The following is a 23,724-nucleotide window of genomic DNA, read 5'->3' on the forward strand; positions in this document are numbered from 1 at the left end:
TTTATTTAGATTTCAGATATGGCACAGCACTGTAAGAAAACACAGAAGCACTCTTTATAAACTGCAAAGCAAAGTTAGTTCTTGTCACGAGGTTCAGAGCCTGGATATGTTTTCAGCAACCAAGGCATTAATATCCTGTGGGGAGCAGGCAGAGAGGGCAAGGACAAGGCTCTCTGGGTCTGCAGCCTGAAGCTGCTGTGTATGTGAAGGCCAGGGAAGAATGGGTAGGGCAGCAAGCTGAGAAAGGAGAATGAGTTTGAGGAAGCCACATCAGCTGTTACTCCACAATTCTTTTGATATGCTCAACTCATTAAAAAAAAAACCCCAACAACAACCCAGCAACAAAATTAAGTAAGACAAAACAACACTTGAAAAGACCTAGGTTGCTGCATGGAGTCAATTCTCAACAGTGGCCTGTGCAAATAAAGCTGCAAGCGATAAAGGCAAGAACTACATTTGGCAGTTCATAAAGACAAATCTCTTTTCTTAGTAAGATTGCAGGCTATAAACTAACAAAAATGCTATCAAGAAGATTAGAGCCTTTATTTTCCACTTAAGCTTAGACTGATAAAACAGTTTTTACAATAGCGTGCTATGCATGTGATAATACAAGATGTCTTCAAAAACAGCATATATTTCAAGCTTCAATGACGACTCTATCTAGGCTCTTGACATTCAGTGCTGGAAAAATCTTTAATTAACGAGGATGGCAATGCCGGTTTAAGATCACAGGCACAATGGGACTTAGTGAGTGTTCTACACAATTGGATTAAAAGGGAATAAGACACACCTCCTGCTTTAGTAATACTGAATGGATTCAGTTTGAAGATTCATATTCCAGGGAGAATGAGATAAAGGTGTCCACTTTATCCGAATTTATTTTAGTGTCATCCCTCTAAAAATAGCAGAAATTTCATCAGTTAAACTGCATGGAAAACATTATAATCCTGCTGTCTACAGATGAAGTCTTAGGATGTATGCCTATCAAATGCTACCAGTTTTCTCCACTTACCCACCCCAACCTGTCAGCGTGAAGAGCAGAAGACTAGAGATCAATAAAAAAAGTGCAGTGGGATGTCCCAAAATCTCAAGGTTTCTAGAAAATAGGTCCAGATGGATTATACCTTGCTGTACCAACAGTTTAGACCAGCAGATTTCACATACTTTTTATTATTTTTTTAATTAATAAAACAAGAGGCTGAGAAAATTCCCAGCTACAGTTTTGTCAATTAGGATCAAGATACAGCAGAGTGCTGAGTATATATTTTTGCACAGTGGTCATATGACATTCCCAACAGCCACTCTTCAGAAATGCTGTTTTAGATGAATGCACAAGGCAGAAATTTAACCACTTTTCACTTTTAAAAAGCTTAACAAACTTTTATGCCCATGATTAGATAGCTTTTACAGCAACATTGGTAAATCAATATGTGTTTCTAACTCTCATAATTTCTAAAAGCCTTCAGGAATCACAGAGGAGTTAATTCTGGAGCTGTCTGGCTTGCTGGGGCTGCCAGTTTATATGAAAGAGCCATGCTCCAGCCTAAAGTCTGTCAATCTGCAATTTAGAAAAAGGAAAGTACAACCCTATAGAAAAAGTTGTTATCACAGGGTTATCAGGAAGGATTCTAGCCAGCATTGATTGGCTATATCAGAAGAGTATTTTCCTCTCTTCTCAATAGATACATTTTGTCACAGATAAAATAGATTCTAAGATTATTTATGCTGCAAAAAAGGTTTTCATAGGTCTGACAAATAAATTGTTTGAAACCGTCAAACTAGCTAATTTCTAAATGCATTTCCATTCAGATACAGAAATGACAAGTCCTTCATTAGAGCACCAGTCTTTCAATGACATTAGCTTAATCTTACCAATATTATCGATCTATTCAATGTTTACTTCAGCAAGCAGTCCCATGAATGTGTAAAAAAAATCTTTTGAATTGACTTTTTAAAGGTGCTTATCCACAAATGTTAAGTCACTTTCAGGATTTCAAGCTGAAGTGAACTTTTCAAATATAATTTCACATATTTCTCCAAGCTTATCATTCTTATCTCCAAATCTGTATCATGTCCAAAGCCTGTAGATCTCTCTTGTCTCTCTTTTCATTCCACACTCCCCCAAATGTCAACCTACTGCAAGTTGTCTCCAGCAGACGATGAGGAGAGATGGCATTACCTGTCCTAACATACTGCCACAGTACCACAGTGACAACCAAAGAGAGGAACATGTGAGGCTGGCTGCAAAGCCAAAGAAGAACCTTTCTAATTTATGCTCACGTATTTTGGACAAAGGTAGGAAAAAGACCTAAGAGAAACCTCCACTGCTTAAGAAACTTTCTTTTGCTTCTATAATGAAAAGAGCATATAGACAAGAGAACTTAGAGCATTCCGTGCAATACGTTGGAAAGGGCAACTGCATTTGTCATTACAATTATTAAAAATAAATGAAGGGGCAAGGTTAAAAGCAATTCACCTTTGTTTCCCAGTGACTGCTGCTATTTATAGTCAGTCAAAGCACGTGAAGAATACTGTTGCCACTTTGATTTTGAGATCTAACGTTGAGCTAATGCTTGTGAAAATGAGGCATATGATGCAGAGCCACGCGGAGTTTGGCTTCATGTGATCAGGGATGTGCAGGACCTAAAGGCAGGCCACTAACTGAAAGAGCACTAATCAAGGAGAACAGGGAGAAACCTGCCACAATAACAACATCACATGTTCCTTGATAATGCTTCAGTGAAAACCTCTTATAGTATACTGTGCGCTGCCTTTGCCTCCTGAAGAAATTAAACTGTAAATGCATCAAGTATTTATATAAAAAAATTCCAGCTCACTTTTTTTCTCCTACAGAAACAAAATCCAGAGACACCTGGAAAATCGGGGAGACAGTAAAAAACTAAGTATTTCAGTTATTTTTTCCTCCCTAAGATTAATTTGATGAGGCTAGCACCTAGTAAAAATTATGATTTTAAAACGTTATTTGATTTTGAAATTGTTGGTGTGCTAACAAAAAAGTATTCCATTTTGCAGCAGAGGAAGGATTCACCCATCAAAAGAGACTGGCTGTCAGAGATGAAAGAGAGTAAAGAAATGGAGAGAGCCATTTAAACATATAAGACAAGACTTTCATCTCATGCTGGACCATGTGGGACAGCGCTATTAACCTTGGAAAAAAATCTGACAGGAGTGAAACAGAAAGGAAGAGGAAGAAAAAAAAAAAAAGGAATATTTTACCTGCAATAATTTTTTCTGATCTGTACTGACACATTTCAAGAAGTCTACATTTATACTTTTCCTTGGGTGAAAGTTTTGCCATATGTCCTCTACATCTTTCTGTACATCCAGAAGTGTTGTTACGGGTTTTCTGACAGTCTGTGTGTCCTTCGCCCACCTGCCTGTTCAGGTGCTGCCTATGGATACCTTGGGCAGGGCATGGCTGGTGAATGCATGCACGACTCCTTTGCCTGGGTCACCCGTATACCTTTCTTTCGCCTCAGCAGTGTGTGACACTGCCTGCCAAAGCAGTGTTAAAGGTAGACATTTGTGTAGTTTGTGTTATTTCTGCCTGAAGAGCAGCTCCACTCCAGTTCTGCTGCTACAGAAGCGAGTGCTCCCAGATCCTCGTCAGTCGTCTCATCAATGCTTAAAAAACTCTCTCTGTGGGATTCCACAGCCCCTTCTCCGCAATGCATTTGTAGTCTAAATCCTCCTTGCTCTTCGCAAGTGCCTTCCTTACATTTAAGTGACTTCTTTTCTTTTTTCTTTTTTTTTTTTCTCTGAGAATCAAATGGATTACTTTTTATCTTGCCCTTGAGGGACATGAAAAACAATCGCTCACAATCCTTTTCTTAAGGACCCTTTCCACGTTTAAGCTCCCTGTCAGTTTTCTATTTTCCAGGCACTTCTTTCAAGTCTTCGCTTTGTGTCACAGCATATACTTTTAAGTCTCACTCCAGGTGCTCTGGCCCTTAATAGGTGGTGACCCACAGCGGGCTCTCAGCGGTGCGAGCCAGGGCGGAGGCGATCCCCTTGGTGCCTCTAGAAACCGCTATGACACCTCCAGGAGCGATCAGTGAGGACTTCAAAGCTAGGCAAATGGCTTTGTACCTGCCCTTTAAGGGATGCTTTCTCCGTTTCCAGCTCCCGTACCCAGCCCGGCCGCTCCCCCCACCTTTCTCCGGTCCACGTTCCACTTGGGCTTACGCAGCCCCACGGCCCCGATCCCTCGGGTGCTCGGCATGGCAGAATGCTGCCCGTGAGGAGAGCAGCTCTCCCCGAAGACAGCACTGCGCACACATTCGCCCACTGGGCTCTGCCCTTCTTTCTTAAATCATTTTGTTTAGGGCTTCACGGTGAGCCCAAACGAGGCACCGCGGAGCGCGGCCCTTCCCCGGGGGGCGGGGGAGCTCCTCACCTGCGCCCATCCCCGCGGCGCCGGGGCGGGGGCGCGGCGCGGGGCGGGGCGGGGCCGGCTCTACTCCGCTCCCTCCCGCGGGGGCTCGGGCATCTCCGCGCCGGGCGCTGCGAGCGGCAGCCGCGCTGGGATGGAGGGCGCGATCCTCGCCCGGGAGCTGGCACGCACCGTGCTGCTGCTGCTGAGCCTCTTCCCCGCAGGTGGGAGCCGCGGGCGCGGGCGGGCGTGGAGCCCCGCGGGGCCGGGATCGGCACGGGCGGCGGCGGGGAAAACTTCGGCGCTGGCGGCCCCTTCCCACGGGGCAGCGCCGCGCCGGGGGTCGGGCTGTAGCCCGCGGTGTGCCTGACATCGCCCCGCGCTGCCCTTGTGGGACGCCCCGCCGGGGAAAATAAAGTCCTTTGTCTGCCGTGCGCGGGTATCCGGGGCTGGGAGAGGGGCCGGCAGCGAACCCCTCCATCCTCCTCCATCTCCCCGGCCGGGCTGTTTTGACAATAAACTATCTGGGGATCAGTACAAAATGTCCCCGCGCTTAAGTGCTCGTTGAACAATGGGCAGGAACGAGCGGCCGCCGCCAGGTGTCCAGCGTTGTGCAGCGGGGTGCAGCCTCCCCGGGGAGCCAGGTGGGCTCGGTGCCTTCTGCGCCCGCCGGCGGGCCGGTGCCTCGGGTGCGGGGATCGCCGCGGGACAGGGCATCAGGGCTGGTCTGCTCCGGCACTGACGTCCTTCGCGGTGAAGAGGAGGGCGATGGGTGCCTTTCAGGCCTTCGGGTGGTCAGCTGGTGCTAAAACTTTGGTGTGTCGTAGGTTCCCTTCCACTCCTTTCTAAAAAAGGGGTCTACTTGCCTGACCTCACAGCCCTGGAGCACAGGTCTAATGGTTTTAAATACTGCATCTGGCTGCAGCTCTGGGCAATTTGGCACATGGCTTTCAGAGCCGCCGTGCATCTCCTTGCATCGTTTGTAGGCTTAGGAGGCTTTTTGCGGTGCCCAGGGGAAGGTGCTGTAAGGAGGTCGCTGCTAGACCTGGGGAGGAACTTGGCCCTGGGCACTGAAGTCTGAAAGGAGATAATGTGAAAGGTTCTTCTGCTGCTTAGCTAGGAACGAGCTGAGTATCCAGGGAAGCGGTGTACAGCGATAGGTGTTAAACGTCTGCTGCCACCACCAGAGAGAAGCCTTGCAGAGCACCCTCCGTGACAGACGGGGAGGGTTCCGCCATCCTCTGCCCATGGGAGCAAATAGCACTAAAACACCAGGAATTAACAGTAGTGACAAGTTACACTTCTTCACTGCAGAGCACTTCACTTCATCATGTCTTAGTGGCTTTGTTTAGGTAACTTTTTGTGTTTGCTGCCTTTTGTTTATTGGTAATCTGAGTAAGTGTGGTATCTGGCAATTTGGACTTTTCTATTTAGAAGTACCCACACAGGGCTGCAAAATGCTGTGGCCACGGGAGTGGGAAAGTCTCCTACCAATAAGTTATTCCTAGAAAGACATTTTTTAAGTGTTGAAATTATTAATACGTGCCAGCTTTCTTTACTTCATGTATTTCTTGCCTGCACTTTAAGGTTATCCTTCGTCATATAGTTAGACTGTTCTTAAGGAAAGCTTGGGAAACAGGTCACACTGGCAGCATCTCCTGTAAGACAGAGGTGCAGTTTCCAGACTACTGGAGAACCAAGGAGGGAACCTTTCTTATGATCCTTCCTCTCGTTCTGGGTTTACACACTTGTGGGAGACTTCAGGGACACATCAGACGAAAACTTGTTGAACAAAAACACACCATGTTGTAAGAAATAACTTGCTGCTGCAAAAGACAGCTGTCCTTGGGTATGTATGTGCATCATCTGTGTATCATGCAGATGTAGGAGTATTCTGGGCTAGTTTTGTGGTGCTGGAGGAGGTATCAGAGTGATGGTTTGTGTCCTGGCAGTGGCATAGGAACATCAGAAGTGACAGGCAGGACAGAGCTGACGTGCTGTTCTGGATTGCTGCAGAGCTACTGTGACCCTGTGCTACTTTTGGTTTTGCCTCAGTGTAGACACTTGGCTGGGATGATCTCCCACAGTCCCTGTTGAGACCTATCCTGTTTATCAGTATACAGATTTATAATAAGTATCTTTCTTTGGCTGTTGGTCAAGAGCTTCTTCCTTTGGTTGCAAACTGGGAAGGAGGATGTAGAAAACAGCTTAATATAGCTTCTCAAAGGGTAAACCATTCATCTCTTCTGTCCATAGTCAGTCCCTACTTTTTCTTTTTCTTGCATCCTAACATACTTCCACACTTCCTTCCATTTGGGGCTTGCCTAGTCCTCATTTTGATGCAATATTCTGGAATGAGCTTTTCTCTCTGCTTCTCCTGTCCTCCCTCAAGGCTCACTTTGTCCCCCACCATCCAGTACTCTGCCTGAGTCTCTTGCATTTCCATCTTGTGGTCATGGAAGACTGGACATGGTTCCTTTCAGCATCTATCAGTGCAACTTTTTTTTTTTCCAATCAGCTGCAGAGTAATAGGAGACTCTTCCTGTGCCCAGGGGGAAGAATGTCTGTTTTCATGATGCTCCCTGCTACCTGTCAGCCATGAAGGAGGAAGATTGAATTTGACGAGGATTCTGATTGCTGTCAGTCACTGGCTTGACCGCCCTCAAACCATCTGAGTATCCTTCCCTCCCCACTCCCGTTTCCATTTCTGTTCTCTCCTTCTCCTTTTCCTCCCTCCCCTGTGGCAGTGCAGAGTCTCCTGTGCAGAAATATGGCCTAAGGCCACTGTCAGGAGCAGAATGGAAATGTCAAAGATTGCTCAATATTCAGCTCTTTTTCCTTGCATTACCACTGGGAACCCTCTCCCAGCAAGTGCGTAAGTGATTTTTGTTCAGGCTTTATAATAAAGAATGTGACAAATTTGGCAAGAAGTGAGACTCCCATTTGCATCCTGTTTAAATACCATTCATAGAGACTGAAGGCATTTCCATGTGCTTATTTTGCCAGAGAGAGCCTCTTGTCAACAGATGACTGCAGCTGTAGTACTGTTGGGTTGTATTGGCTCTCTGTGGGTTTTCCATCTTGTTTCAGCTCTCCCAGTGATTGTCCAAACAGTAACACTTCTTTGCAAGTGCCTGAGTTAAGCAAAGGATCCTGAGTCACCTCCAGAAGGGACATGCTGCACCAGGACACAGGTGGAATTGGAAGGGATATGTCTTTAGCACATGTAAACATGAGCTAAGACAGGTCTTGGGAGGGACATCTGAGTCATATTCCAGTCAGTAAGAGGTTCTCCTAGTGAAGCGTGTCCTTTTCGCTCTCTGGTCTGTTCTGAGAGACTAATGGTATCCTATAGTCTTTGGATTTCTGTCTGAACTATAATTTGTTGTTACTGCAAGCTATTAGAAAGATTTTTAAGGCATATGTGGAGCTGTCAAACTGAATACCAAATATTAGGCATTTGTAGTTTGAAGGAAAGCTGCTTCCTGGTCTGAACAGTAAACAGTCTGATGGAATCTGAAGGTAAGGAACAAAATCTGGATGAAACAAGAACCACACAGCATCAAAGAGTTTCAACAACACATATGTTTATCTACAATACACAATGACTGATATAATCTCCTGTCAGTCTTGTAGAAGAGAGGCAGTAATTGCTCAAGGTTAAGCCACTTTTCAGCTTTATTTCTCTGTCCACAAAAATGAATGCCATTGCAGAGATCAAGTGCTACACATTGTCTTGCTCTATGGATGGTGACACATGATTTTACAGATGTTGTTTTCTTTTTCATCTAGTACAAACATCTTCCAGGATTTTGACTCATTTCCTTAAGTCTCTTTCAGCTGTTCAGAGAATGGCTAGAGGAAATGAGGTCTGATATCCTAATGCATTGCATTTACTGTAAGTACCCTCTCACTTTAAGTACAAAGCTTTACCTTTTTAAAATTTCTGAATGTCTTTCTGACTGCTCCTGTGCACAAGAAACAACTTGCAGATGTTTCTGTCCCTTAGAAACTCAGCTCCCCTGGTTGAGACTTTTCAGCTGTAAAAGGGCTCAAGGTGTTCATTGTAACCTTAGGCAGGAGAGAAGAGCTGATGCTAAGGCATCTAATGAAAGCGTGTTACATCTTTTGGTCATTTATTAAAAAAGTCTGAAGAGAATGCACATAGACATTATGAGACCTTGACATAAAAGGAAATTTAAAAATTACTAATATTCTTCTATATTATGGTATTCTGTAGTATTGTGCTTGGCTTTTTCAGTGGCTTTTAGGAAACTAGAAGGTTTTTTCCCAATAGGACCCTGTTTGACAATGAATCCTGCAAACAGTCATAAATGAACGTAATTTTACGCGTGTGAGCAGTCTCCTTGGCTGGCTGCCAAACCTAATGACAACTGAAGTGTATTGTTTGTCCACTGGCCAAGATTGCTGCCGTTAGTGATAAAAGCGTAAGGAGAGTGTAAACATCTGTGTTTGAGGGGAGAATGTGACTCCTATTTTCTAGGGGATACCAATTAGAAAGCACAGTAAATGTTATTCTCTCAGTGGATTTACTCTTGGGGATTATGTTGATTTATTCTGAAAACACAGGTTTTCAGATTTAATGGACTTTTAATGATATCTTTCATGTTGCAAAAGATTTTTTAACAGCACATAAGGCTCTTGACTTTTAACAGCAAACAGGCATGTAAATAACAGAAAAGTTTCTCATGTTGCTACCATGCTATGCGACTTCTGGGCTGCTCCAGAGTGATCATTCCTGGAAATTGAACTAAAATGAAGCCTCACTGGATAACATTATGAGCTACAGAGTTTTTTTGTTACTGGGGGGGGGGGGGGGGGGGGTGGGGGGCTGACTGCATTAAATGTGTATAATTTTAAATGTCATCTTGACAGTTGAATCTGTAATCATGTAACACAATCATTAAATATTTGATGTGGCGAAGAATTCTCTGGTCATCTAGGCACTGACAGTTGTAAATCTAAGTGATAAGAGGATGCATGGGCTGATTTAAATTAAGAAGAGATGAAAACTGTGGCAGGCAAATGTGAAAATCAGAGAGATGCATTTCTTACAGGTTCTTTGCAAGCATGGCAAATGCCAGGTTAGTCCTACATCTCCTCTCTTTTCCTATCAGTCATGTTAAACTAAGCAGTGCTCCTCTGCTCATGCTGGGTGGCCATGCTCCTCATGAGGGACCAGAGGGCTGGAGCACATCTCCTGTGAAGACAGGCTGAGAGAGCTGGGGTTGTTCAGCCTGGAGAAGAGAAGGCTGGAGTGGGTTTGTTTTACAGAAAGGCATTGTGCAAAAGCCACACAGAAAAAAGAAGTCAAGCTTGTTGGTTATAACTTGTCATTCAGAGCCTGCATGCTTTGAAGGGGTGGAAAATCCCACTGAGCTGTGTAATAGAAATGTTTGGGGTGTTCGCATACCTAAGCCGTTCAGAACTAACTAGATTCCTGCTGACGGGTATCATGAGATTTAAAACTTGCACATGGCTCTCTTACTTAATCTGGTTTTTGTTTGGGAGTTAATGTCTGCACTGATGTCACATGTTGAAGGTTTTGCCTGCAGCCCTCAGGACTGGAAGCTTCATTCTTGCTGATGAAATCTGAGTTTCTCATGCATTCATCTTCCTGCAGCTGGTTTTCTAAGAGACATGGCAAGTCTTAGGAAGCTCCCATAGAACTCTATGAGTAAGGCTGGAGGATACCTGCAGAGATCTGGTCTGTCCCCAGCTCTTCCTTGTAGTCAGATGGAGCAAATCTCCCCACACAGACTTTTGTTCTAACCTGCTCTAAGGCAGATTTGTGCTGCAGAGTCTACCACCTGTTTTTTCTTGTAAATAGTTATTAAAGGTTAAAAGCTTCTCCTGATATCTAATCTCCCTTGCTGGTTGCTTAATTCCATCTTTTTATTCTCCTGGTCTTTTAGATATAATTAACTGCTCATCACCATCCTTTCTATAATAATACTGTAGGCATTGACAATATAAACACTTTGGCTTCTCTTTTCTATGATAAACCTTTTCCAACATTTTCTTTTGGAGTATCTTTTGTAACTCCTCCCCCTCCTGCTCTTCTCAGCCCTCTCAGACTTGTTTGCATTTCCTCCAGATATGATGTGTAAAATTGACATCTGACTGCAGATGAGAAATGCAGTGTTTCCAGGTTCAATAGTTACCTCCCCCTGTACTATGTGCTTCAATTTGATTCAAAGCGTTGTAAATCTGATTTTAATCATGATTTGCATCAGCCAACAGTGAGCCTCATTTTAACTGTTTTGCATTTGTACTTAATCATTTTGCAAAGAAAGGTTTAACCTCCTTTATTACCACTGAGAGTTTTAATTAAATATAGCCTTTGCAGTTAATGTTATACTTACTTTGATTAATCACTGTGCCTGTATTTAAGCAATTATGTAGCTTGTTATATATACACTGGTCTTGATTCTTCATGTGTATGTTTTAGTATGAAAATAGAAAATGCTGACATTTATTGTGTTAGATAATTGATTTTTACCGATGATTTGCATTGATTACAGTGAAGAAAACAAGAATTCTGAAATGTTCTTCCGTTAGATAAAGAAATAGCACCACATAGAAGCCAGCCAATTCAGAAGAAAAAACTCATTGAGAAATGTTTTGAAATAAAGAATTAATGCCTGAAAGGCCTATCTGTAGTCAAAACTGGTGGTTTCTAATCACTATGCTACAAAAATTTTGAACTAGTCCACGTCATGTTCTCCTTATTCTTTGAATAGCAATGGAGAGAAACACTCATGGTTTTTTTCAGCTCCAGATCAGTAGCTCCTCTTTAAACGGACTAGTTGCTTAATTGAGTTGTACTGAATGAACTGAAATAAAGAAAATATTTTCTGTGCACATGCTAGGAAACTCCAGATGCCAAAGGCTGGTTTGTTGCTGCAGCACAACCTGCCTAAAGGTGCTCAGGGACTGACTTCGATGAATCCAGTAGTTAGATTATCTTAAAAATGTTGACAGCAAATGTACAGCTTGAATAAATTTTTGCTTTTATTTTTTTAGTAATTAGGGGAGCTGTAAGTTTAAATTTATGTTGTTGTATTTTCAAAATCACTGTTGAGTATATTTACCTTTTAAAAGGAAAATTTGCATTACAAAAATGCTATGGTTTTACTTTTCATGTAATATTAAATTAAATATGCAGCTTAATAGGGTATTTTTACCTGAAATGGTTCTGTTTGTATGCCTTGTATACAATTCTGTGCTAGGACCTGATACTGAGGCGTTCATTTTCTGCTGCTCAGTGGCTGGTTGATTCTCTTCTTCACTTTTGGTGCTTCTTTGTTTGCTACTGTCTATGTCATGGAAGTGCTTTCTATGCCTGGATGAGCATAACTTTTTAACTTTGAAAAGAAATTTTATTATCTTCCACAAAATACAAGCTTCCTCCCAGTAGTGTTCACTTTAACACAAGCTGTTAAGGTTTCCTATTCCATAGCATGTCTGACTTCCAGGTATTATACATAAAACTGCTGACTTTGCAGTAGTATTAATGTTATCATACCTAGGTTTTGAGGTATGTAGCACAATAAAAGAGGTCAAATGGAAGGAGCAGAAGTAAGCCCTGTGGTCTCCTCCTATAAGCTGGATATATTCAGAGGAGATCCTGAAATGGGACTCCCTGTTTAAGCAGGCACTCAGGCTGCACTCACATTAAGTAGTCTTATAATTTGTTTATTTATGTGTATCTCTCCTGGAGCAGGAAGGAGGACTACTTTTCAGTAAGCAGCTACCTCTGTATATGCAATTTGTGATAAGGCTTATAAGTAAACTAGAAAATAAAGTACAATTTAAAAGCAAAAACTACACATTGGACTTCGGCTGATATTAGAGATGAAGTTCAACAGCTGAGTTACTTACCTCATTGCCAGAAGACTGAGGAAATGAAACCGAATTGTCAGAAATATATCCAAGTCTCTGTATTCAAAGCACTTCTATTTGAGACAACATTAGTGACAGATGTTGCTGGGTGTTAGTGTGATTATCTGAGGTGAAATTTTTCACCTGAGGGTGTTCTGAAAAATGTGCCAATGACTCCTCCAGAAGCTGTCCTAGTCATAGCTTGAGAAGGCATATGCAAAGATACTTCCGTAATATGCTGGGTACCTCACTAAAAAACTACTTACTAGATTTGGTGTTGTCTGTAAAACGACCCTTCTACAAGAATTTTTTACCAACATCTTAATAGAAAAGTTTTAAGTGTAATTTAGACAAGGGAAATCTAACTTCTTGCACACTTACCAAAATCTCTGAATAGATACACATAATTTATATGGGCAAATACGGAAATACCCTAAAACCTGCTTCTTACATGGATCCTGTGCCATGTGCCTGCATGACATGATGCAATGACTTTTATTTTGGTAACACAACAGTATAAATACCCTGTCTTATTACTAAACCCAGAATTTTTCTCATTAATCTATCAGTTCTTTCAGTGAAGGAAAAGAGAATACAAAGTATTATGTACATAAAAGACAACTGTGTCTTTTCTGCAAAATTTGGTGAACATGTTAATCTGAAGGTCTTGTTTATTGCTGTAATCTTCTAGGAAAACGTACTGAACTAAATATCTAGAGAAAGTAAAAAGCAGTGTTCCTCTTTGTGGTATTTAATGTGGTCCATCATACAAGCAGTGATAACATAATTATGCAATTATTGGTATATTTTCCCCTCTGGAGGCCTTATGTAGATGATTACCAGTGCACCTTTTAATGAAATTGCTACTATTTGATAAAATTACTGCCAAGACTTGAAATAATTAGAATTCGCATTGCCAAAAGTCTTACATCTCCTTCCTCAGTTGAGCCTTTTCCAAATAGGCATTAATTCAGATGGCAAAACGATTCACTGTTCTCCATTTTTCTCATTTCTCTTCATTAAAACTACCTTTTTACTGCATTTCAGAAAGCATGCTTTCAAGCCTGTGTTGCTCATTACAAGGAACATTCATTCAAAATGGAAGTTGAAAGACACTGCACCTTTTAATGTAAATGTCAGCAAAGAGAAGTGAGAAGAAAGAGTCATTAAAGGAACAGAAGGGGCGCATGACAGCTGAATATGAATACGCTATGCATTAGTGTGCTTTTTGGTTCCTTCTAATCATTCTCCACACTTACCTTATAATTTGTTTATTTATGTGTCTAACAGCTGACAAAACTAACTGTGGGAACAGCTGGTTAATAAGTAATTTTGGAAATTAGAGGGAAGAAGGCAATAATTCAGAGTAAGGATCAGTCTAAATGTATAAATCTCAATACTGGCAAGTGTTGTGGCATACAGTTGCCTTTTTTTTTTTTTTGCAAATCTACTTGTGTGCGTACATATATACATATTTATGTCCTCTGTATTTCTCTTTGAATAAGAATTATCAGGTAGTTGTTGTAAGCACAGACCATTCTAGCTTAAAAAAAACCAAACCTGGCAGATCAGTCATGCATGGGGTTTGGTTTTATTCATTGATACATTGCCTGTAGATTCCTTCCACGGTGGGAAGTTTAGGTAGAAGAGACTATAGTGCGTCAGTGTAATATAGTGAAATGGATCAATCACCTAGTGCAGGTTGTCACACATACTGCTTCGAGGTAAGTGACTGGGCTACTGTAGTGCACGTGGTACTCCTTCAAAAAACAAACCCCAAAACAACAGAAAAAGCCCCAAAGCCATGACTTCTCAAGAAAAGAGGATTCAGGGAGGTACCGTACTCAGCCTTGGAAAGAAACGTGGTGTTTGATCCTGCTGTAGCCATTTAGTATGTGTGCTAGACTAGAATTATATTCAGCTACATGTCTGCCTTTGACAAATGCCTCTATTTGCACAGTGAGGGATGCCTGTCAGAAAGGGCAAGGTGCTCAGCAGGCAGCAGCAATAGCCTGTTTGCATGTCTGGATTTTCCTCACCTCAGCAAGGGCAATAAAGCCAGTGGGGAAGAGGAAGGTGTGTCTGTCTCTGGAAGGTGCAGTTGCTTTCCCCAGTCCCTGGCCTTGAGGGAGTGTTGCACTTGCATGCATAGGGCAGCTCTCACATGGTTTTGGAGGTCATGTGAGGAATCTGCTCTGCTAAGCCTGCTTCTGAAGTACTGAGCTGTTAGCTACATCACTAATTGGTGTGACAAGACCCCCTGCAGGAGGATCTGCTGGCTTCCGCCCACAAGCCAGCGATTGTCCCAGGTGCTCATGCTTATCCTGCCTGAAGAGCCTGTGAATGTCTCTCTTGGAGAGTGGGATGTACAGGGTCTATAGAGCTGGCTGGATTTGTCATCTTGCCACCTGTCTCTGATACTGGCTCTTCCTGATTCATCACATCTTGTTCGGAGGGCTGCATATATAACCTCTGTCCAGGTGTACCTGGGTGTGCCCTCAGTCTCCTGAGCTCTCTTCTCTGCAAGTGGTAAGCACCAAGTGCCTCTTACTTGTTCTGTGAAGTGCCTTGCCAGGGCATGAGGTGTGTCATGAGGCAGGTCCATGTAGGTTCAAATGCAGACTGTGGAGCTGAAAGCTTACTGTGGGGCATCACTGCAAAGGGGGGTGTCTCACAGCCACAGCCTCTGTAGTTCCCCATGCTTTACTGATGATAAAGACAACCTTTGTTCTAACCTCCTGCCACTTCCTCTCTCGGGTTTGCCATGGGTGGGAATCAGCTGGCTGGTTCCACACTTGCTCTTTGTGTGGGAGATCTCCATTTCTCCTTAATGCTGTTTGCAGATGGAGTCAGCTTGGCTGCGCCTTTGAGTGCTGCACTGGCGAGCTCCCTCCTCCTGCTCTCTACAGTGCCCTTCCTTTGCCCCCTTCCCTTTCAGGGTGAGGGGGCAAGCAGGGCTGGGTGGGAAGACAGGGGTTGCCCTCATGCAGCTGGGTAAAAGTCAAAGCCCTTATTAATCCTCTCCATTGGTTTTCTGCTTAGTAATATGTAGCTTCTGAGAATCCAAAACTTCAGAGCGAGCACAAGCTTGTGAGCTCTTAGTATCTGCTTGGAAAACACAGCATTGAAGAGTCTGTTGGTCAGCAGATAGCGCTGACCCTGTGAGATGGGTTAGAAACAAACCGCTTAGTTCTGCAGGGAAACTTGATCAGCCTAGACTTAAGTATGTGTCCAGTGACAGATAATTTTTCAGTCTCTGAAAAGAAGTTGAGGCAGAGGAGACAGTCAGCAAGGATTTGTGTCATTCAGATATGCCAAGAGTCCGTGACACTTGCAGGGACAGTCATGTCTTGGGTATTTTTTGTTCTATGTCTTTGAGGAAGACACTAGTGTGGGTGTTGGTGTGGATAGTTTATTTTGCTAGCCACCTTTTCCCCCACAGCCTGGCTGAAATGGGATCTGATGTAGCTTTCAGATCAAGTAATTTAAAACTGACATTTGCCATTGCTAAACTTTTCATTTAGCATAAGGGATAGTGTCTGTTTAGTGAAGTGGAATAAAACAAGTAAGCATATGATAGCATGTCTCCTTTGAAAAATCTGGGAGACTTATACATCAGAATAAATTTTAAGTTGTTTCAGTGTGGTTAACATGCAAGTTTGACACTTTATCTTTTTCCTTGGGGCATGAAATGGCAGGACAAAGAAAATGTAATTGAAAGGATCTACATTCATGTCCATCATAGCATATGTCAACTGTCATAGTGGCTTTAACAAATAGGAGACAGAGTTGGAAGGGTGATACTCTTCAATTAGACCTGTGTGTAAATACTCTAGAGAAGATTGAGTAGGCTTCTGGCTAGGACCTCTGCACTTGTGTAAAAGAGATGGTTTTGCTTCTGCTCTTCTTTCAGACCTGCAGGGGACTTGTGTGTCTGAAAACATGTTCATTTTTTCCAGCAGTGCTGGGTATGCTGAAAGAGGATATTACTTCCCTGCAAGCCATGTCTTGCTGATATCCCTGGACCATTGCGTCTACAGCAGTGCTACTACTTTAACTGATAAAGCATATCTCTTGTTTCTGCTCTCTTATGTTGTTGTAGATGAAAAACCACGGTGAGTGAGGTCTGTGTGATAGCCCTTGAGTGAAGGCAGTGCCCAGAATGCATAGGCACTGAAAAAAATAGTCTCTCCAATTGTATCCAATCCCCACAATCTTAGACGAAAGTTGTGGACATTGTGTCACTTGAAGTTTAGCTCCTCTGTGCATTTATGATAGAAAAGCATTAACTGCTTTAGAAATCATGGTCATGGTCAGGTCATAGTCAGGTCATTGTTTTCGTTGTGCAGTGTTTGTACAGCTTACATGATGATGACTATGAAAGTTATGGACAGCTGCGAGGGGGGAAGGCAGAAGCTCAGAAGAGCCTGCCATGCCCTTTCAATGTGCCCCAGCCCTTGAGGAGGCAGGGTGAGGGATTTGCCCTTGCTGAGCAGCAATGAACCTGTTGGCAGGGCGCTGCCAGTCCCGTGGGCTTGGCAGAGAGGCTGGTACTGGATGTGAGCAGTTTGTGACTGCACTGCAAAGCTGTGCTGTGCCTCTGTCCTGGGAGATGTTTGACACAACTTTGAAGTGGAAGGGCATGGGATAAGGCACAGGGTTTTTTGTTTTTATTTTTCTTTGGAAGCAATCTGTTGTGTTACAGAGCTGCCACAAACTTCTTGTTCCTTTTAATGTTTAGATAAGAGTTGAAAGAGGAAGCAGCCACAGAGAGACTAACCTGTTGGCCTAAGGTTGTGCAGGAAATCTGTGGCAGAGCTGGGAATAAAATCCACAGTGCTTGACTCTTCATCTTACTCCATGGCAGTCCCACATCCTTTGTTTGCTTGGCAGCTGGAGATGGTTTCCAGTTGCTTGCAAGCTTGATGTGGACTTGCGCCTGATGTGCTTTTCCATGCTACAGCAGTGTTGTTCCGAGGCTGAAAAGCTCCAGCATAAACTGTATTTTTTTTTCCCCAGGATGGTTCACTCCTTAGCCAGAGCTTTTATTGTTTGCACATCCCTTAATTGTTACAGGAACATTCTGCTGTCCTTAATCATATCCCTGCAATTTGACCTGCATTTCCTATCAGTATTATCTAGAGCTGTTTGAATTTCTAATTCCTCTAGCCTGGTTTTCCAGATGTTCCTTCTGCATGCAGAATTCACAACTGCTGTACTCCTCCTCTTTCCTTCCTCTTCCTTCATTTTAATATATTCACATATTCTTTTTCAGTTACACAGCCTTGTTTACAAGTGATCCCAGCATTGTAGTTTTTAACTCAAGTTTGTTATATTACAAGGAGAAGTTAGGGTTGTGGAAGCGAAGCTCTTCAGCTATAGGACTCAAATTTAGTACATCCAAAATGGATCTTTGGCTGTCCAACTCTGAGCTTAGCAGTTTATTTTAGTTTTTCTAAATTGTGACTTATTAAATATTTGCCATTATCAGTGTGTTTTTGTTAGCATATAGTAACTACACGCTGTAGTTGCCCTTGAGGACAACTCTAGAGGGTCATCCAGAATCCCATTGTGGTACTCTGGCTGTGCAGTGTATGGGGAATGTTGAGTGTGTCATGGTGGGATCCACATTCTGTGATCAACAGTGGGATTATCTGCCCCACTTGAGACCACAGGACCCATGTGGGCAGAAGACAGGTTTCCTCTCTTCTCCTTGCCCTGAGTTGTTCCCCTGCTCAGGTGGACCTCACTGAGATGGGGACACTCAGCTGAATACTGAAGTAGCAGTCCACCTCCTTTTCAAAGGTGTAAAGAGGTGGAGAGAGAATGGAGAAATGCCCAGGTGTGGGGCAGATAACAGATTAAGGATGCATACCCATGCCTGGAAAACTTCAGTGGGGACATAGCAGTGTGTTCCTCCATCTCATTGCTCATTATAGTCCTGCTAGTGACTGGTAAAGCCATGATCCTACCTGGGCTGAACACAGAGCTCTGGTAGGAGACAGCAAACACTGTATCCCATGGGGTTTGGCACTTGGGAGATCTCTTTTCTCTGGCATATATACTGCCAACACAATTGATTCCTGAATTAGGAGTCTTGGTGTCATGGCTATGATTACATGGTTGATGTTACTGGAGTCCCTGAGAGCAACAGGGGCCTGGAAAGAGCCCTATCACTCGGGTGCCATACAGATAGAGCAGTCTCAGATGTGAGTCTGGGAGAAGATGATGAGAGAGCAGATGGACACATGCTGTGGGGATTAGTACACCGGATTACAAGTTGTTAGTTAAACTCTCAGATTTCTGTCACTTAATTATTCCTCTAAAAAGAAGATAGAAAGTCATTCTCATCTTTCTAAACACCATTTTAATTCTCTTTTTAAAGACAGCTGATATTTTGGTGCATAATATGAAGCAAATCTAATAGTCATTGTGTTTACAACTGGTTGTCCTTGCACTGTGTCATAATTTTCTTGAAGAGACATTATTTTCAGAAGGCAAAAGAAGAAAACCCTTTACGCTCTGGGAATCCTTTGCACAAGGCATTATTCAGTTTGTAAATTGTTTTGCTGAGAATTCATAGACTGCGTAAAAGGAACCATAGCAAAATCATCTCAAAATATGAGTGATACTTCACCACAAGTGTGCTTATTTCCTCTTCTTTTTTTTTTTTTTTTTTCCCAGTTCTGGTACATAACATATTTCTTGTTCATCTGGACAGGTCATGCTCTGCTGTGTTGTTTACTACCTTCAAAAACTTTTCAGTAACTTACTAGATAGTTCTGATAGTAAGTGTTGCAGAAATTTGAGCTCCTAACTTGAATGGATAGGATGAGAGCTAGGGGAAAGAGTATGTAAGAGTAATAAATATTCAATAAAAAGATGAAATTATGTTTTTCTAATCTTTCTGGCAATTATTTTTTGTGGGATACTTTTTTATATGTTGAGTCATGTGAGTTTATGTAGGGGATTGATTAGTGGAACTCATGGAAAATTTCTGGTGGTGCTGGAAAAACAGGTGCTGGTGGACTCGTCTGTTGGGTTTAGCACTGGTAAATCTTCATCCAGGGGAGATGGGGAGAGGACAAAGGCTTCCTCCAAAACCTAGACCACAGACAAAGTAATTAGTCTCTGCAGGTGGTCTGACCATGCTTTCCTTCCTACTCTGTGCTGGATTTGTCAGGAAGAGGAGCAGTTACCTGACCTGGTCTTAATCCAGTGTATAGCTTAAGAATGACTAAAGCCGTGAGATGAGTGAATTAAGTCTGGAGTGTATAACCTCACCCCAACTACTTATCCAGTTGTTTTTCTTGAACGTCTGTTGTTATCTGTGTGGGTAGGGAAATTCAGCCTCTGAATGGAGCTGCAGAGTGTGTTTTTGCATGCAAGTGGTGTTGGGTTTTGAAAAACGTTCCCCCCGGCTCAGGCATGGCCATTAGATGTCCAGTCCAGCTGTGCAATGCTGTTCTGTGCTGTGCATCAGAGGGACATGGCAGTGAGTATTTGTAGGACTATTGAGCTGGCCTTCATGAGGGGAAGCGTTTGTTACTGCAGAACCTGTCCGAATTTACACACAACGCAGTGATGTGTATGGTTTGACAGATCCATCCTCGCGTAGTAGGTCAATTACAACATTAATCTTTACACTGCTACCTCTAACAGGTCCGTTTTCCTCTGCAAACCTGTTGGTTTTGACCTTCAGATCCCCTTGTGCCCTAGGGTTGGGTGCCTAGGTGGGTTTGGGAAGAAGGAGAGGCCTTATGTCTGTCTGCAGGACTTTACAGGCCGGTTTTGTCTGGGCAGTTTGGAGCCTACACTTAGGCTGTGTGTCATTATTGGGCTGTATAAATACCCAGGAGGGAAGTGGAGGGAGCAGTTCAGCAAGCCAGGCTGGCTTGGCATTTCCTCAGGGGCAAGTAAATGAGTTTGTTCTCTGTGTAGCCCTGGACACTTGGAATGAAGCCACCTCTTGCTGCAGCTGAGGCTGCTGCCGAAGGAGGGGGAGCACGGCTCGGGCCAGCGGGCTGGTGTGCTCATCCCTGCTGCCTGCATCGTGCCAGGGCTTGGGAGCTGAGGCCAGGCCACAGCAGCACGTCCCCTCGTGCTGGTGAAGGAGAGCTGCCCTGTGGCATGGTGAGGGCATATGCTGGTATTTGCTCCATGGCAGGGGCTGTGTGACCTGCTCAGGACTGTGCTCCTTGAGACAGTGGGCAGTGGGGGCCATCCCAGTCCAGCTACATGTGCACCTCCCTGGCGGAGCCCGGGCTGAGACCTTGCTGGCTGCAGGCATGGAGTGATTCCAGTGAAGGTTGTCCACATCTTTTGCTTTCTCAATCTTCCCTGACTCGTCTGTGAAGTTAGTGCCAGAATAGCTATACCACACCACACTTCTGCTGTCTTACGCAGCTCATGTAATTTGTCACTTGAAGTGCCCTGTGGTCTGTGGGAAGCAGCAGAGAAGTCTTCCAAAGACAACCCCGTGAAGGACTTGCATGGTCTTTCAGGAGCCCTCCTCAGAGATCTTTGTCTTCTGTCTTCTCACATGCCAAAAGTTACTGGCTCTGATCTGAGGGGTTTGAAAATCAGAGGTTTTTTGCCTCAGCCCTGCAGTCAGGCACATCTTTGCCCAGGGCAAAGGATTTTTCCAGCGTTCCTGTCTACTGTGCCATTGCTGACTTGGGACTTGTGCTTCTGCGACCTTGGACTTTCACTCTTCTTGTTCGAGCTACTGTACCACAGCTCAGACACACACCTACACTTTGAGGTAGCAGATTTGAAATTAATAGGTTTTTTTTTCTGCATTTTTCTGGTGATTTTTATTTTTAGGGTGGTTGTTTGTGCATTCAGTCATGGAAGCATATATGCAGGATTAGTGGACCTCATGTGGAAAATTACGTGGTGACACTGGAAGAATGAGTGCCAGTTGAGTTTAACACTGATAAATTCTAATTCCAAGGAGGGCTCCTTCCAGACTACAAACAAAGTAATTAGTCTCTGCAGGTGGTCTGACCATCCTTTGCTTCCTACTCTGTGGTGGATTTGTCAGGAAGAGGAACAGTTACCTGACCTGGTCTTAATCCAGTATATAGTTTAAGAATGAGTAAAGCTGTGAGATGAATGAATTAAGTCTGGAGTGTATAACCTCACCCCAACTACTTATCCAGTTGTTTTTCTTGAACGTCTGTTGTTATCTGTGTGGGTAGGGAAATTCAGCCTCTGAATGGAGCTGCAGAGTGTGTTTTTGCATGCAAGTAGTATTTTCACTGGCATGACTCTGCTACTCCACATGGATGTTGTACAGTCTTGTACAACTCTGTGACATGAGCTAACAGCACAGTCATTGTAAGCTAAGGATCACTTGTAGGACTGAAGAGCTACTCTGAAAGGGGAAGGGTTTGTTACTGCAAGATCACCTCAATATTTGCGTATGTTCTTCTGATGTGCAAGTAGGTCCATAACTGAGAATTTCTCTGGATTTTTGAATGTGAACTTCATTTTTGTAGGCTCACTAAGACTTTCAAACCATGAGTATTCTAACTCAGCAACCCCCTGATTGGCTTACCCTAACAGTAGAGCCAGAAAAGCCTGAATGTGCTCCTTTCTCTGTGTAGACAGTTGGGAAGTAGTTGGGAACTGTGAACTGGAGCTGCCGATTCTACAGAGCTTTATTTTGTAAGAACTTTTAAAACACTGTGTTATGGCGTGTTCAGTGAAAAAGAAGCTAAATGGTCACTTAGAGCAGCTTTGGTGACTGGGAGTTTGGTGCCTCAGTGAAACTAATTTGGTGGTGTTGGGATGAAAACTTGAAGAATATTTTGCATGAATTTTTTTTTTTTAACGTGAGAAATGTTGAATTGGCACTTCAGGTAAAGAAATAAGCAAGTGTGGAAAGCATGTACTGATGCCTTCATTAAACTGGACACTTCTAATTCACGAGTGTGAGTGGAGCATCTGAATACATGAGAGCAGTTATAAAAAGATAACTCTTGAGCAAGGAAAACTTTAGTTCTTGGCAACATACTGAGTAAATGACAAAGAATGATTAAAAGTGCTGCCATGTAGGATCAGACTCATATGTTCTTGAATTTAATTTTTAAATAGCTTGGGTCTGTTCCCATTCAAAAGCCAAAACATTGCAGAGAGTGGTGCATCTGAAACTTTAATTTCAAAAGGTTTTTTAGAGGCCAGTTTCCACCTACACAGGTTATTTTCTCTGTGTGCCAAAGGTCTCACAAGACAAAAGGTGTCTGTAGAATAACATAGTGCCATTGCAGCTTAGTATTTTTAAGAAATAATTGCCAAAATATTAGTTGCATGTATACAGCTATAAATAAAATTTTGCTGCAGAAGAAAAGAGAGTGTTGTATTGACAGACATTCTATTCTGTGCTTTTTTTTGCAGGTGGTTCGCTGTCCCATGTAGAGTCTTTACAGGTTGTGAATAAAGGGGAGGAATTCAGGTTGACGTGCAACGAGGAGGGACCTGTGACATGGAATTTCCAGAACTCAGACCCATCGGCAAAAGCAAGGAGTTCCAGTGAGAAAGAGTGGCACACCAGAAATGCAACAGTCAGAGACATAGGCAGATACACATGCAGAAGCAAAGGGAGTATTGTCTCCTCTTACTATGTTTTTGTTAAAGGTAAATATCAATGAAGGCATTATTTTTGCTTCCTCACCCCCCCATCTTCACTCCCAAAATAAGAGGACAGTAAATGTTGGAGGAGGGAATGAGTTTGAAGTTCAGAGGCAGAACACAGTTGGGTAGAAGAAATCTTCTTCCCTGTCCAGTAGGAAGAAACCTCACTCTCTGCTTTGCTTGCAATGGCCTTTGTCAGCAGCACAAAGTTCTGGATGACTTCTTCTCTACATCCCCGTTAATTTTGTGGTCGTGCTTATCTGAGCTCCCTTTCTAGACGCTACCTAAGTGACCTGAGTCTGTTGTGTGAGTCAGTTATACTGTGAAGAAGTAAGAAATAAGTAGAAATGTCTTTTTAATTCTGTGCCATCCATCAGTATGGAGTCATGTAAGGTTTGGTCCCAAGCTTTTAATTTACTGAGGCAGTTAGCCTAAAGGATTTGGTCTTTTGAGACTGTCCTCCGAGGCTTAAGCCAGCAAACAGTGATGATTCCTCTGCCTCCAGCTTCTGATCTACCTTGTGACTGATCAGAAATGTTTCAGACAGGAAAAAAGTGCTTCTGCTCTGACACATTTCTCAATCCTTTATTGCTCTTCTTTGTGCAGTGTTTTCTTCAGATTCCTTCTCTTCTGATTTATGTCTGCATCAGCTGCCCCCAGGTTCACAGTTTACCATGCCTGGCACTCCATTTACTTTCCAAGGAAAATGGTTATTTTGCTTCCCCTTCCCATAAATCTGGTGGTCTCCTAAACAGTTAATAGAAAAAAGGTCCTATGGTATCCACTTT

General features: G+C 43.1%; 1 protein-coding gene across 3 annotated transcripts in view; it reads left to right on the plus strand.

Moving 5' to 3' along the window:
- The first annotated feature begins 4,493 nt into the window (after window positions 1–4,493).
- Window positions 4,494–23,724, plus strand: part of KIT (KIT proto-oncogene, receptor tyrosine kinase) — a 56,565-nt gene continuing 37,334 nt past the window's right edge. For 2 of the 3 annotated variants that reach the window (XM_032109394.1, XM_032109396.1), the window contains exons 1-2: window positions 4,494–4,617; window positions 22,700–22,939. In XM_032109394.1, coding sequence (XP_031965285.1) covers window positions 4,548–4,617; window positions 22,700–22,939 — 310 coding nt within the window. In that variant the 5' untranslated portion in view covers window positions 4,494–4,547. Of the gene's footprint in view, window positions 4,618–8,242; window positions 8,292–22,699; window positions 22,940–23,724 lie in introns of those variants that run through there. The other variant, XM_032109395.1, reaches the window with a different exon arrangement.

The sequence above is a fragment of the Corvus moneduloides genome, chromosome 5 (genome assembly GCF_009650955.1).
Source record: "Corvus moneduloides isolate bCorMon1 chromosome 5, bCorMon1.pri, whole genome shotgun sequence".
NCBI classification, from domain to species: domain Eukaryota; kingdom Metazoa; phylum Chordata; class Aves; order Passeriformes; family Corvidae; genus Corvus; species Corvus moneduloides.